Source organism: Scyliorhinus canicula, chromosome 4, assembly GCF_902713615.1.
Source record: "Scyliorhinus canicula chromosome 4, sScyCan1.1, whole genome shotgun sequence".
Classification (NCBI taxonomy): domain Eukaryota; kingdom Metazoa; phylum Chordata; class Chondrichthyes; order Carcharhiniformes; family Scyliorhinidae; genus Scyliorhinus; species Scyliorhinus canicula.
In genome coordinates, this window is record NC_052149.1 from 200,879,085 (window position 1) to 200,894,023 (window position 14,939).

At 41.3% G+C, this 14,939-nt stretch overlaps 1 protein-coding gene across 1 annotated transcript; it reads left to right on the plus strand.

The window, feature by feature from the left end:
• Window positions 1–2,533: 2,533 nt before the first annotated feature.
• Window positions 2,534–7,885, plus strand: cdkn2aipnl (CDKN2A interacting protein N-terminal like). Its single transcript, XM_038795881.1, has 3 exons — window positions 2,534–2,805; window positions 3,353–3,455; window positions 6,683–7,885. Exons 1-3 carry the CDS (start codon window positions 2,591–2,593, stop codon window positions 6,689–6,691), a joined length of 327 nt encoding a protein of 108 aa, XP_038651809.1. The 5' UTR covers window positions 2,534–2,590; the 3' UTR covers window positions 6,692–7,885.
• The last annotated feature ends 7,054 nt before the right edge of the window (window positions 7,886–14,939 follow it).

A 14,939-nucleotide genomic window follows, 5' to 3' on the forward strand; every position in this document is an offset into this window, starting at 1 on the left:
GATGTTGTGCCGAGCAATGATCACCCTACTCAAACCCACGTATCCACCCTATACCCGTAACCCAACAACCCCCCCCCCCCCCCCCCGGCCTTAACCTTACTTTTTAGGACACTACGGGCAATTTAGCATGGCCAATCCACCTAACCCGCACATCTTTGGACTGTGGGAGGAAACCGAAGCACCCGGAGGAAACCCACGCACACACGGGGAGGACGTGCAGACTCCGCACAGACAGTGACCCAGCCGGGAACCGAACCTGGGACCCTGGAGCTGTGAAGCATTTATGCTAACCATTATGCTAACTAATGAGACAGAATTAATCGATCATCTCATAATAAAGGACTCTCCAGGTAAGAGTTATCATAACATGTGAAATTTCACATTCAGTTTGAGGGTGAGAAATGTGGGTCTGAAACGAGTGACTTAAACTTAAATAAAGGCAATTTCAACGGTAGGCAAACGGAGTTTCCCACAGAGTATTGGGGAAATAGATGAAAAGGTAAAACGGAAGATAAGCAGTGGTTGGCATTTAAGGAGATATTTCAATATTTCATAATGCTTAACAAAGTTATATTCCATTGAGAAAGAAAGACTCCACGAGAAGGATGCCCTATCAAAAGAAGTTGCGGATGTTATCAAATTGGAAGAGAAAGCATACAATGCTGCAAAGATTAGTGGTAGGGCTGAAGATTGAGTAAATTTTAGAAACCAGCAAAGGACGACTAAAAAAATAATAAAGGTGGAATATTTAGCTAAAGGAAACATTGCCTTTAAAGGATGAGACTGGAGATTAATAATGTGAAACAAAGGAATGGCAGAAACTTTGAACAGATATTTTGCATCTGTCGTCAGGGTAGGCCGCACAAAAAGCATCCCAATGATAGTACAAAATCAAGGGGCAAAGGGGAGAGAGAAACTTAAAACAATCACCAATCATTAGAAAATACTGGGAAAACTAGGATTCACAGCTGACAGGCCCCTAGACCTGATGGCTTGCAACCTTGGGTCTTAAAAGAACTGACTACAGAGATAGTGGATGCACTCATCGTGATCTTGCAAAATTCCATAGATTGGAAAATTGCACATATAACACCTCCATTCAAGAAAGGAGGGAGATAGAAAGCTATAGGTCAGTTTCCCAATATCTGTTATTGGGAAAATGATGGAAGCAGTTGCAGGACATTTAGAGAATCATAACACAATCAAATAGAGTCAACATGGTTTTATGAAAGATAAATTGTGCTTGACAAATTTATTAGAATTCTTTGAGGAGGTAACAAGCAGGATTGATAAAGGGGAACTTGTAGATGTGTATTTGTATTTCCAAATTTGTTAAAGTGCCTCATAAAAGATTACTGCACAAATGAGACCTCATTATGTTGGGGGTAATATATTAGCATGAATAGAGGATTTGTAAACTAACAGAAATTGTACTTAGAGGCATGCCACAGGAATTTGCTAGTGCCTCAACTATTTACAATCAATAATAACTTGGATTAAGGGATTGAGTGGCCAAATGTTCTCATCATACAAAGATAGGTAGGAGGGTTAATTTTTGGAATCCTCTACCCAGACAACAATGAAGGCTATATATTAATGGCTGAATTAGACAGGTCTTTGATCCAGAAGGGTGTGGTTTGGTTTGGGGGGGGCTGGGGTTAAGCCACAAATTAGATCAGCCACAATCTTATCAAGTAATGAAGCAGGCTCAAGAGGACAGGAGGGGCAGCACAGTAGCCTTGTGGATAGCACAATTGCTTCACAGCTCCAGGATCCCAGGTTCGATTCCGGCTTGGGTCACTGTCTGTGTGGAGTCTGCACGGGTTTCCTCCAGGTGCTCCGGTTTCCTCCCACAGTCCAAAGATGTGCAGGTTAGGTGGATTGGCCATGATAAATTGCCCTTAGTGTCCAAAATTGCCCTTAGTGTTGGGTGGGGTTACTGGGTTATGGGGATAGGGTGGAGGTGTTGACCTTGGGTGGGGTGCTCTTTCCAAGAGCCGGTGCAGACTCGATGGGCCGAATGGCCTCCTTCTGCACTGTAAATTCTATGATGACATAATGTCTGCTCTATTGCTTATGTAAATTGAGACTGATAAGATTTTTTTTGCACGGCAAAAGGACACAGAGCTAAGGAAGATAGCTGGAATTAAAAAATATACATCAGCCATGGAAGGCTGGAATGGTCTACCTCCTATTCCTAACTGAAGGAGCTCTACCTCAAAGTGAGTTACAGTTCCTCTCACTGCCTTGGCTAACACAAATCCCTTAACCATCATCACATTAACTGGTCATTGAGTTCAGGTGTGTGGGGACCTTGCAAGTGCAAACTGGCTGAACTACCAAAATTACATGATTTCCTATGAGGCACTTGGGGGCGAGGGAGCATGATTAGTAACATAAAACGATGTGTGCGTGTATGATGAATGGAGTGGAATTCCTGCTCTCTGAACATTATCTAGTGTGGGAGATGCACAGGGCGCCTACGGAAGCCGCGGCGGTGCAGCCCGCCAACATGCTGAGGGCGCCAGGCCCGCGGCCTGCTCGCAGGGCATGCCGGGAGCGGCAGACGCACGCGGGGTCTGCCGGGAAGATGGCGGATACCAGCTTGGACGATTTCCTCAAGCGGAACCGGGAGATGGCCGACCTGAGCCTGGAGCAGCTCCGGGGCCTGTCCGAGAGCGACAAACACTGGACGGCGCGTCGGAGCTTCCTGGCGCGGAACCTCTCCCACTACCCGAGGGAGCGCATGGATTACCTGGTCGCGCTCTCCATGGTCTGGGCCAACCATATCTTCATGGGCTGCCGGTAAGCCGGGGGGTGGGGAAGGTTAGGCAGGGGGTGGCCGGCGGGGCTCCACTCGGCTTCTGTAGCCCAGGCTGGTTGACTCCCTCCCCGGGAGGGAGGGGGCGATTGGAGGCGTGGGGAGATCTGTCTGGGCGGCGAGTCCGCTTGGACGGACCAAAGAGAGGCCTTGTTGAGACTGGCTGCACAAGTAGCCCGAGGCCGGCTGCTGGTCTTCCCCCAGCAGTAACTCGAGGGGGAGGGGGTTTCCCCAATAATTCTGTGCACAGTCCAACGCCCTTCACGGCACTATTGCAACATGGTTTCAACGGAAACTCACCATAAAGTCCCCCACTCTATTAGTATCAGGGTGTTCTTTTTACCCCCCCCAACCCCGTCTTAAAACAAGCCAATAAGCGACTGGCCCTTATTCTCCTTCAACTGAATTTTACGAATAATTTGTAAAATTACGAAGGTTGGTGTTCAGAAGAATGTAGTTCACTTAAAATTCACAGATGTGTTTTGTAATGACCTGTGCTGTATGGTGTACTGTAACCTGTATTGTTTTTAGTTACAGTGAGCAACTTATGGAGAAGGTTTTGGAAATGGCAGATGGAGTTAATGTTGAAGATGCACCAACTTTCACTACAAGAGATCAGATAATAAATAAACAGGTACTGTACAACAAGGATATAGGTTTGCAATACAGAAGGTGGCCATGTGGCTGATCCTGTCCCTGCATATCTGAAAAAGAGATATCTGCTCTAATCCCACTTTCCAGATCTTGGTCCGTAGCCATGTAGTTTTTGGTACCCTCTGATCCTGCCAATTACTTTGCACCTCTGCCTCCTGGTTCTTGAAATAATTATTTCATATCTACTCGGTCCCTCATGATTTTATACACCACAATTGGCATAGTGGTTAACACTAAGGGTCGGGTTCAATTCCAGCCTCGGGTGACTGTGGCATATGCACTTTCTCCCCGTGTCTGCGTGGGTTTCCTCTGGGTGCTTTTGTTTCCTCCCACAGCCCAAAGATGTGTAGATTAGATGGATTGGCTATGCTAAAGTGCCCCTCCAAATGGCTATGTGGGGTACATGGTTCGGGGTGTGGGGTGGGCCTAAGTAAGGTACTTTTTCCACTAAAAAAAAGGAGTCGGTGGTGACTCGATGGGCCAAATGGCCTCCTGCACTGTAGAGATTCTACAATTCTAAATATCCCCTCTTTGTTCCAGTAATAATCTGCGAAAGAACAGCATTTTAAATTTCCCTTTTCTGTTTTCTCCACACCAATTGACTGCGAAATGTTTTTATAAAAAAAAAAGGGATTTCAAAATTGGGAAAGAGTGGATAACTTCTTAAACAGTTAAACTCAGATTTTTCCTGACATCCACCAACAGTGATCAATCTTTGCAGATGTGGTTGCGAACTGGTTGTTTTAGTGCCATGCCTAAGGTCAAAATCTTAGTGGAGTAGCTGATTCTGCATCCCGCCAACCTAGAACCTAATCAGTGCTGTTTCTACACCCATATTCCTGCCTCTTCTGAAAATGGCACTGGGATGTGAGTGAGCCATTGTTTCAATATCGCATTTATATGTTTTGCAGCTAAACAATTTTGTCCTTTTTTTTAATGGTTAATAAGCATTTCTTTGACTTGCAGGAGTAACTGGTTTGATTTAAGGACGCTTTTTTTTATACCCCTCTTGAGGATGCTGCTTGAAACTAATGTAATTCATTATGTGGTTTGGCATTAAATTTTGTTTGATAAGGCTCCTGTGAAGCACTGTCTTGATGTTTTAATTTGGCTACCACTATGAAGATTTTGTTTGTCAACTGCATGATGATTTCTGCATCATAACAGGATTGTGATCAAGAGCATTGTATGGCAAAGGGTAGACCGGGAATTAGAGGGTTGCAGATCATGTGGTTTTCCAATTTTTTTTTTTAAAGCTTTGCAAATGGGTACTATTGAGCTTTCCCTCAGAAGCACAGCAAGATGTTGGTGTTATCTAAATTGTACATTTCAAATCATGGGAGTCTCAACAGAGATAATATAACATCCCCCAATATATTTGTTCTCTATTCACTTTACAAAGGTCCACTCAATATTAGAAATCTGATCAGCATCTCACGAGTCTATCACAACTCAATGGGATGGATTTCATGCCATTTTCATTCACACATCCATTAGAACTTTCCATCTTTCAAAATGTATGATTATATATGGTAATGGTACATTTTAATCGAATTAGTTACAGCAGCATTTCACAATTCATTAGGTTATCTGATGCTGTTTTGTTTTTAAAAGGGGTCCAAATATCTATATAAGAATTAGGGGCAGGAGTAGGCCATCTGGCCCTTCGAGCCTGCTCTGCCATTCATTGAGATTGGGGCTGATCTTTTGTGGGCTCAGCTCTTGCTCTTGTTGTCCCACTTAGTCGCCATAGTCCCAGATGACCGTAGGCTGCTTTCCCCTTTAGCAGGGAGAGCTGACTGTTGGTGATTTAACCTGAGGATCATCACACCTCACACTAGAGGCAAGGTTGAGAAGGTGGGGCCTTCATGAACAACTTCAGCCGGGATGAGAATTGAACCCACACTGTTGGCCTTGCTCTGCATCATGAACCAGCTGTCCAGCCAACTGAGCTAAGTAAATTGTCTCCTTAGCGTGAAGGAGGCAAACAGACTTAATATTATTTCCTGAGCTACGCTGGATTTCAATGTCTTCATTGTGTTGTGGCCACGGTATATGTTTGGACATATATTTTTAGGATGTGGCTAGTTTGATAGTGAAAAAATAAATTTAAAGATGTACCAGTTTGGTTCCTTCAATGTGTTAAATGCCTGATCTATCTTCAGTTCTTCGCCCGAATACAGAGTATTTGTTATCCAGTGTCGTGTTTTATTTGATGTGACAAATCCTCAGATTTCCAATATCTAGAGGCTTGGATGCAGAATTAAAACTGTTAGGACTGAATGTATCAGTACTGATTCTATTAGAATGCAACAGAAATTAACAATGTCCTGTGTGATTAAGGCTGCACTACAAATGGAAGATGGTTGTGTTTTTTTAAACACTATGAATGAAAATGCATTTGTGTGGTACTCTTTACCTTGTCATGACTGCAATTTTGATCTTCTGCCGCCATGCAGTACATCGTTTTTTGATGTAGACGATATTTACTTTTGTCTGTTTGTTTTAACATTGTCACATCAGATGAGGCGGAAGTTCTGCAGGAATGGAAAAAAAAGCAGGAAATCCATTCCATTATTGAGCTATGATAACAAAGCTCTTGGGAGACTTGAGTCATGAGATGCTGATCAGGTTTTTAAAACTTAGTGGATTTTTAAAAAGTAAATGGAAAACAAATATATCAGGAGTTATTATTTCTGAGGAGTCAGGTGATGAATGATAAATGCAAGGTCACAACATTACTATATGAAACAAAATGGCATTTTACACCCGCTTGAGTGGGCTAGATGGGAGGATTTATGTTAGTAAATCTAAAATATTGTTCTTTGGGCTTGAATACAAGAAAGAAGGTTAACACTCCAGTGCAGTGCTGAGGGGGAGCTCTGCACTGTTGGAGGCGATGCTTTTTGGATGAGGTATTAAATACCATCTGCCCGATCAGTTGGATGTAAAAGATCCATGGCACTATTGTGAAGAGGAAAAGGGCGAGTTATCCTTTGTCCTGGACAATATGTATTCCTCAATCAACATCACTTTAAAAAAATTTTTAAAATCTGGTCATTTTCACACTGCTTCAAGTGACTGCTGTATTTCATCCATTCCAACAAAGACTGATCTTCAAAAGACATTCGATGGCTATAAAGTGCTTTGAGATGTCCGGTGGCAATGATCCACTATATAAATGCATGTTGTCTTTTTCTGTTTCAGAAATGGTAAAAAAAGTTTCCAGGACAGAGGTCTTTTGATGGAACTGCAGTGTTGACTGCAAGTTTTCTGGAAGTTGCAAAGAAAACGGACTCTGTGTGCACTGAGTCTTTATTCCCGGATGCAACCAGCAATCAAATTTATTGCAGATGCCTAATCTGAATCTTATGACTAGATTTTATTTATCTGGTCACATTGTTGACCATAAATATTACAGGAGAATTTTGTAGTTCTCATTCAGTTGTAAATGGGAATTGGGGATGGAACTGGTTAGGGAGTGGCAGGAACATTGCAGAATATCTTCAGTAAAGGTTCAACATTTTAAATGATTTCAGAATTGGCATCAAATGTTTACTTTTCAAATCCATCATTTAAATCGGTGACCAAGCTACTCCTGTACTAAAATTAAATGGCTAGTTATTAGACTATGCTGCTTTTTGCAGATTTGCAGGAGAAAGGAATGTTTTTTTTTAAACTGCCTGGAGCAAATTGCATTTGGAAAAGGTGTATTTTAATGAAATTAATTTCCACTGCATTTCACATGATCACGCTGTCCCACATTATAGGGAAATTATTGTCTTAAGAAGGGGCAAACAGATATCATTATTTCCTGAGCCGTTTATGGATTTCAATGTCCTCATTGGTGTTGTGGCCAAAGTACATATTTGGATATATATTTTTAGGGTGGGGGTAGTTTGATAGTGAAAACACTTGGTTAAAGATGCACAAGTTGGATTCCTTCAATGTGTTAAACGTCTGATTTAAATCCGTTTTTGATCAGAATACAGAGTATTTGTTGTCCTGTGTCATGTTATTTTTACGTGATAAAGCCTAAGATTTCAAATGTTTAGAGGTTTGGATGCAGAATTAAACACTCTTGATCTATTACATGATACTGATTCGATTGTATTTATAGAATGCAACAGAATTAATGGTGTTCTATGTGACTTAAGAATGATCTGCAAATGGAGGATTTGATCATATTAGATCTTTGATTTTTTTAACCAACATGAGTGAAAATTCACACTTTACCATGTCATAATTATAATTTTGATCTTCTACCACCTGACTTATATTGTTTTTTGATGTGAACAATATTTACTTCTGTCTGTTTTTTAACATTGTCACATTTTTTGTTAGATCAGTTTGAACGGGATCTTAACATTTTATAATTTCTGAATGCAATAAATTGACCTCTTGAACAAATTGCTTTTAGTCTGTATTTTTGATTGGATTTGAAATTTAAGCTTTAATTTAAACTGCTAACTCCAGAGTTCCACTTATTTGATTACTTAAAATGCTTGTTTGAATAACTTTATGAATGCATAATTCGTAAGAGGATATTGTTGGTTGAACAGCAGTCTAGATTATGAATATATCCTGCAGAGATAGATCTCCAAAGAACTCGATTTCTTCCCATTCAGTGCCAGATAGTCCTGTAAGGAGAGTGACGCTTATCAGGGCGGCATGGTAGCACAGTGGCTAGCATTGTTGCTTCACAGTGCCAGGGTCCTAGGTTCGATTCCTGGCTTGGGTCACTGTCTGGGTGGAGTCTGCACATTTTCCCCTGGGTGCTCCGGTTTCTTCCCAAGCCCCGAAAGATGTGCTGTTAGGTGAATTGGACATTCTGAATTCCCCCTGTGTACCCGAACAGGTGCTGGAATGTGGAGCTTTTCACAGTAACTTCATTGCAGTGTTAATGTAAGCCTACTTGTGACAAAAGATTTTTTAAACAAGTGCAATTTTAATTAGTTAAACCCTGTGCATAAATCAGGGATCCTCCTGCCTTGGCTCTGTCCACCTGAACCGTGGGTAAATAGGATATGTGTCCCTAATGTGCAATCTGAATTAGATATTGAGGTCTTTTACTCAATTTACCTACACTGTATCAAAGGTCACCTGGAAAGGGAGCCGTAGCATCCTTTGAAGCTGAGTTCCTTGGAATGCCCAATATTTGGTTACTTTTGGAAAGTGCAGGTATTGAACAGGAGACTTTATCACTGTATTTAGGCATGGCATGTGGCACGGTTAACACTGCTGCCGTACAAGGCCAGGGACCTGGGTTCAATTCTGGCCTTGGGTGGCGGTGCAATGTGGAGTTTACACTTTCTCCCTGTGTCTGTGTGGGTTTCCTCCCACAGACCAAAGCTGTGCATGCTGTGGATTGGCCATATTAAATTGCTCCTTAGTGTCCAAAAGGATAGGTTGTGTTATGGAGATAGGGCGGGAGGCTCTTTTGGAGGGTCAGTGCAGACTCGATGGGCTGAATGGCCTCCTGAACTGTAGGGATTCTATATTCCTACAAATAATAGTCCTCATGATTTAAGTGAGTGTTTATAATATAAGGTCTATTTATTAATAGATACTTCTGCAGCAAAGCCAATACAGATTAGTATTTTGTGCATTCTTTAACTTGCACCATCCTTGGATGTAAAATGTAATAAACTTAATACTTTGCAAATTCTAAACCCAGTCTAGTATTTGAACAGTGACTGTTCAGGTGGATTTCTATGGTCTAGAACACAGCTTACGAACACTATTATTTGTAGTACAGTGGTATACAAAAAAACTAGTGCATGGAAGAATGATCCCAGAGATAAACCTCAGCACTTTTCTTTGAAATTTAGCCAGCAGCAAATGTTTTTTCTTCTTCAGAAAATCACCATTACCTATAGCTACTGTTATGAACTATGATGATGCTAAATATAAAAGTATCCCATAACCCAGAAGGATAATTTGGAACACTGGTTTTAAGTGCTGTATGTGTTTTCCTTTAATAAGAGGAAGTGTCCCACCCAATGAGGACCTGTCCAGTCATCATTTGAAGAATTGTTAAAACACACGAGGACACCATGGCAGTATTCTGGTGCCCTTGCGCACCTAATTTTATGAAACTATGCCTTGGTCCCCAACTACCTACATTATCTGAATTCTGTGGCATCCCTTATTTCGAAACAACATCTAATTTTAAGTAACTTTTGAGCTAAATCCAGCAAACCATTACCACAACCTGGTTAAGATCACCACGTCTGGAGAAAGTCCTCGGGTTCAGCAAAGGCAGAGAATGGCTGCTTTTCTTGGGAGACTATCTGCAGCTTGCTGCAGTTCTGATGTTCACTGTCCTTTTTCTTTAGTCAATGTTCTTTCTTTAGTGTTCTGCAGTTACACTCTTTATTTCCATTTGCTGTTATTCACCTTGGCTTTTTGGTAGGTATGTGTAGTTTTCTTATCTCTCCACTTTTGAAGTTACCACCTCTAGTCCCATTGTTTTCTTTAGTCACATATGCAAAATACTTGTTTTCCACTGATAAGACAAATTCGCATCTCAACATTGTTCCAGGCAACTGCCTGTTGTACTTTGTTCTTTTTTGTTCATTTTAATTTCCCCCTTAACATTACCATGATTTAAAACCGAAGAGGCTCACCCACCGAGATAGATTCCCTGACTGCAGCTAATGCCTCGCACATGAGAACTGTTTCCACAGCATATGGAATGGCTGACTGCGCCACCTGTGTCTCAGCATACCCTGGGTTGCGTGAAAGCCTGCCACTCGTGCTTATAATTTTCTTCTGTGTCTTTATGCACTGCAAAGACTTCCTGGCTGGTATTGCAATGTTTGACCCTTGGATACCTTTACCTAGCCCATTGTAAATAATGACAGTGCCTTCACAATTGTGTGCAACAGGTGTGCTATACTTTGTATTATACACTTATGGAAGTGAATGTTTTCACAGTGGACGAAAAGGATAAGACAGCAGGAGCACCAAGGAACCTAAAATAATGAAGAGGAGGAACTTTGTGGATTCAATATAAGTAAAAGACAATAACAAAATAATCTCCAGGATCTAATGGTATCCTCTGCCTATTAAAATGAATAAACTACAGATGCATTAGTGATAGTTTTACCAAAGTTCTCTAGGTTCAGAAACTGTCCTGGGATCGAAGCTCTTTAGATTCAGAAACTGTACTGGGGTTGGAAGTGTCAATGTGTTTCCAATATTGAAGCAAGAAACCAGTAAATAAAGCCCTGTGCATTGAACATCAATTGTAGGGATATTACTGGAATCTTAGAAACCATGACTGAGCTGGTGGAAAGTACCAGCTGATCATAGTAAGGATTTGTTAAAGGTAGATTCTGCCTGAGTAATCGGGATGATGTTTTAGTTCATTAGCATAATGACATGGTCTGATTACTCATCTTTTACCCTGACTATTACTACTAATCATTACTATATTGATTATTTCTGTTCATGTCACAGGTTCTATGCAAGTTGACTTCTATAATCCCTTTATCATTAATTGGCCCTTTATCATTAATTGGCCCTTTTCATTGACAATACTACCTCTGTACCAATTTGCTTTTCCTGCAGCAGACTTTGGCTCTTTCTGTATATATTCTCCAAGCCCTACAACCTGGTTTCTCATTTTTTTTTAAATTGATGTGGAAGTTTTATCAATAGTATTGAGCTCCTGATGCCAGGTATTTGATTGTTAGCCTATCGGTTTCTTAATGCATCACTTCTCTCAATCATGACTGTTCAACCTACAGCTATATTTCTTGGCTTCTTCATTTTTAGTTTAAATATTTTCTGATTGAAGCAAATTCTAACCTAATCTTACATTCTATTGAACATCTAATTATTTATAAAGAAAAATCTCATTGTCAAAGCCCTCAAGTGTTCACTCCCTGGCTTTCCAAATGAGCACTAAAGCAAAATCTGAATGACACTAACACACCTTGCTTGTATTGCTCCATCCACTAACTGCTTCCCCCCCCCCCCCCCCCCCCCCGTTCAAATGCAAATATCCTAAAACATGACAATATATGTGCTTATTTTTCATCACAGAGAGCAGATAGATCATACTGGCTTTTATTATTCTAATGCCATAGGCCACTAGGTTGTGCCTCTGTTCAGTTTTTCAATGTAACGAAAGTTGCAAGTTTTTTTTAGGGAGGAGAATTATGCTATCTTGACCTTAATTATCTGTTTTTATTGTTCTTTGTGAATCAAAGCTGAAGAGGATAGGGCACCCACCTTGCTCCTAGAACCTCTTGGCTGTGGTACAAGAGCAGTATAGTAGAGACTTGGCATATCTGATTTTCCCTCCCATCCCTATGAGATAATTTCTCAGGCCCTGTGGCAGTCTGACTGAGAGTTCAGTGATGTGGAAAAATCAAATCTGTGCTTTGTATGGTTGTAGCAGTATGCTGCCATCCAGTGTTTCATGGTATTCATATTCCGTGGGCTTATTACCATCTCTACTTCTCAGTGAAATGATTTCTGTGGCCAACTAAGATTTGGGATGTGAAATATTATTAAAAAAAGAAAGTAGTTAGGAGCAGGAGTGACCTATTTATCCCTTTGAGCCTATACTGTCATTCTATTACAGCATGGTACCTTGCCTCATATATGACAAGTGACTCTCCTACTAATAAGTAATTCATTGACTGAGGTATTTCAGGATATTGTGAGGCAGTGAATAACACTATATAAATGCAAAATTAAAAAATAAAATCTTAACTTCACTTACCCACTTTTTTCTCCATATCCCTTGATGCCCTTACCGAACAAACTTGACAAATACACAGAAATTAAGCTTTTTTATTTCTCTCCCATCAAGATACAGAATCTTGTTGGGCATGGAGAATCTTTGTTCAAGTAGCCATTTTCATGTGCCTACCGTAACAGTGCAGTGGACATCACAGTTGGACCCATCTTTTCTTGGCATTTGCACAGCTGCATTTTTCCAGCATAGGTCACTATCTGATTTACTTTCACTCTACCTTGAGACGCCGATGCAAATTGTAAACCCATACTGCTGCCTGGCTAAGAATAACTAACTCAGTACAGCCTGATTATGTGGCTTAGCGTTGCACCATGTGATGTTTTTAATCAACAAAGTCAATGGGGAATTAAAATATGTTTGGGGCAAATTATTGAGGCATCAACACAGGATACTGTTACAGTGGTCGGTTATAGGTTTAGCACCTTTGGCCTCAATTTAGAAATTGGTGAGGGAAAAGGCTGCCTCACAGGGAGGGGGGAAAGAAAATACAGCAAGAATAGTAATACTAGACTGCTACAGATTTCCTAATGGTCATCTTGGAACATAATTAGTGGAGAAACTAAAGGCATTTTATTTATTGTGGAAACAAGAAAAGTTTAATTTTTAAATGTCATCAATGCTGGATGTGGCATGTTATCATCTAACATATGGCCACGGCAGCACTTGGAATTATGCCTACTATCCTCTGTACCAGATAGTAGCTCAACTGTATGGAGATTCTCTACAAGCATTCATGAGCTGAACTTTTGCACCTCCCAGTAGAGACTGAGAATAGACTGGCCAACTGCATGGCTGGGTATGATCTGTAGTACAGGAAGAGTGGAAAATGCAGACGAGTATCCTCTATCTGTGTTATGGCACAGCATTGTTTTTAATAAGTCATTCTACATTATATTTGGTAATGTGAAATGGTAACTAGACCAATAAATTAATACTTTTAAAACTTGAGTCCTCTAGGGCAGCATGGTGGCACAGTGGGTTAGCCCTGTTGCCTCACAGCACCGAGGTCCCAGGTTCGATCCCGGCTCTGGGTCACAGTCCGTGTGGAGTTTGCACGTTTTCCCCATGTTTGCGTGGGTTTCGCCCTCACAACCCAAAGATGTACAAGCTAGGTGGATTGAACATGCTAAACAAAAATTGCCCCTTAATTAATTGGAAAAAAATGAATTGGGTACACTAACTTTAAAAAAAAAACTCGAGTCCTCTGCCTTGAAAAGGTGCTGTGGGTAAGGAAAAATACATATCACTGGATAAAAACATGTGAATGCATCGTCTGCAATCAGTGCAGTAAAAGGGGTCACTAGACCAGGTTTTCCAGATTTTTTTGTTTCCAGTCTTAAAACAGTTCACTACATGACTTGGAATGGGAGAGCTCCCCTCTTTTCACTTGCTCAGCAACAGAAATAAATAATTTAGATTTTTGATCAATTCTGAAAATATTGCTGAAAAGAGAGATGTTGCTGAAACTTTTTGTCTTGCACTCATGAGAACAAATGCAAGACATTTTTTAATAGTCACAATTCTTCTACAGTGGAAAAGGGTGTTGATTGCAAGTAGACCGATTGCCCAAGGTGTCGCCATGGAGAAAGCAACAGGTAACTAGAGGTTCCTTAAATTCCCAGGTAATTTAAGAAATGAGACTTGAACATAATCCTTTTGTTTGCAGAAGCCAATTCCTGCATATGAATGTATATCACTTCTAGCAAGTGCATCTTTTTAGCACACTCAATAATTGCTCAGCTAGATGGCCTCCACAAAGCATAGGGGCCATTCATCAGTCTGTTACAAGACCTATTCAAAGCCAACAATGGATAGAATGGGGGTGGGAGGGAAAAGACACACAGGAACCCACAGAAAGCAGATGGGGGGGGGGGGGGGGGGAAGAGAAGAGAAGACCCAAGAAGACACCAAAGGGGAACCCAGGGAGAGACCGACATAGGGACCAGAGGGCACCTCACAAAGCCAGAAGAGAAAATAAATGCCAAAACAAACCATCTACAGTGAAGGGAAAGGCGTAGGATAGGGCCCGGAGACAGCAAGGAGGGGGGGGGGGGGGGAAGGAAAGAAGCGGGGCGGGGGGCGCCGAAAAGGAACAATGTAAATTATAACCATTTCATATTAAAGTTTGCATTTTTACACTGTACAAGTGCTGCCCAATCATTTCTTGAATATAAATTTGTATCCAATCCACTTTTTCCAATTAAGGGGCAATTTAGTGTGGCCAATCCACCTACTCTGCACATCTTTGGGTTGTGGGGGCGAACCCCACGCAAACACAGGGAGAATGTGCAAACTCCATACGGTCAGTGACCCAGAGCCAGGATTGAACCTGGGACCTCGGTGCCGTGAGGCAGCTGTGCTGACCACTGTGCTACCGTGCTGCCCAATCATAGAATCATATTCGACAATAGATGATTTGCCTTGGGCTGGTGGAATGCAGTCTGTACCTATTAAGGATTACCCTGGAAAGGCAAAGTATCCCCAAAAAATTATTTGAAGCTGAGGAAGCTGCTTTATGCTGATACGATGCAGTGGCTACACAAGTTATATTTTGCACCAAGAGGATACTGTCATCAGTCCAAAATGGTGTCCTGCCACACAACTGAGCGATAACATCATGTATGAATTTCAGTGCCGGTGTGATGTCAGGTACAGGGGCAGTATCTTCCAGTGATTGGCTGATTAAATCAA

Excerpts from the sequence above, each read along its gene's own strand:
- cdkn2aipnl (XM_038795881.1), top strand. The coding sequence starts at position 2,591 with ATGGCGGATACCAGCTTGGACGATTTCCTCAAGCGGAACCGGGAGATG. Across the intron at positions 2,806-3,352 it reads CATATCTTCATGGGCTGCCG|TTACAGTGAGCAACTTATGG; the intron begins GTAAGCCGGGGG and ends TATTGTTTTTAG.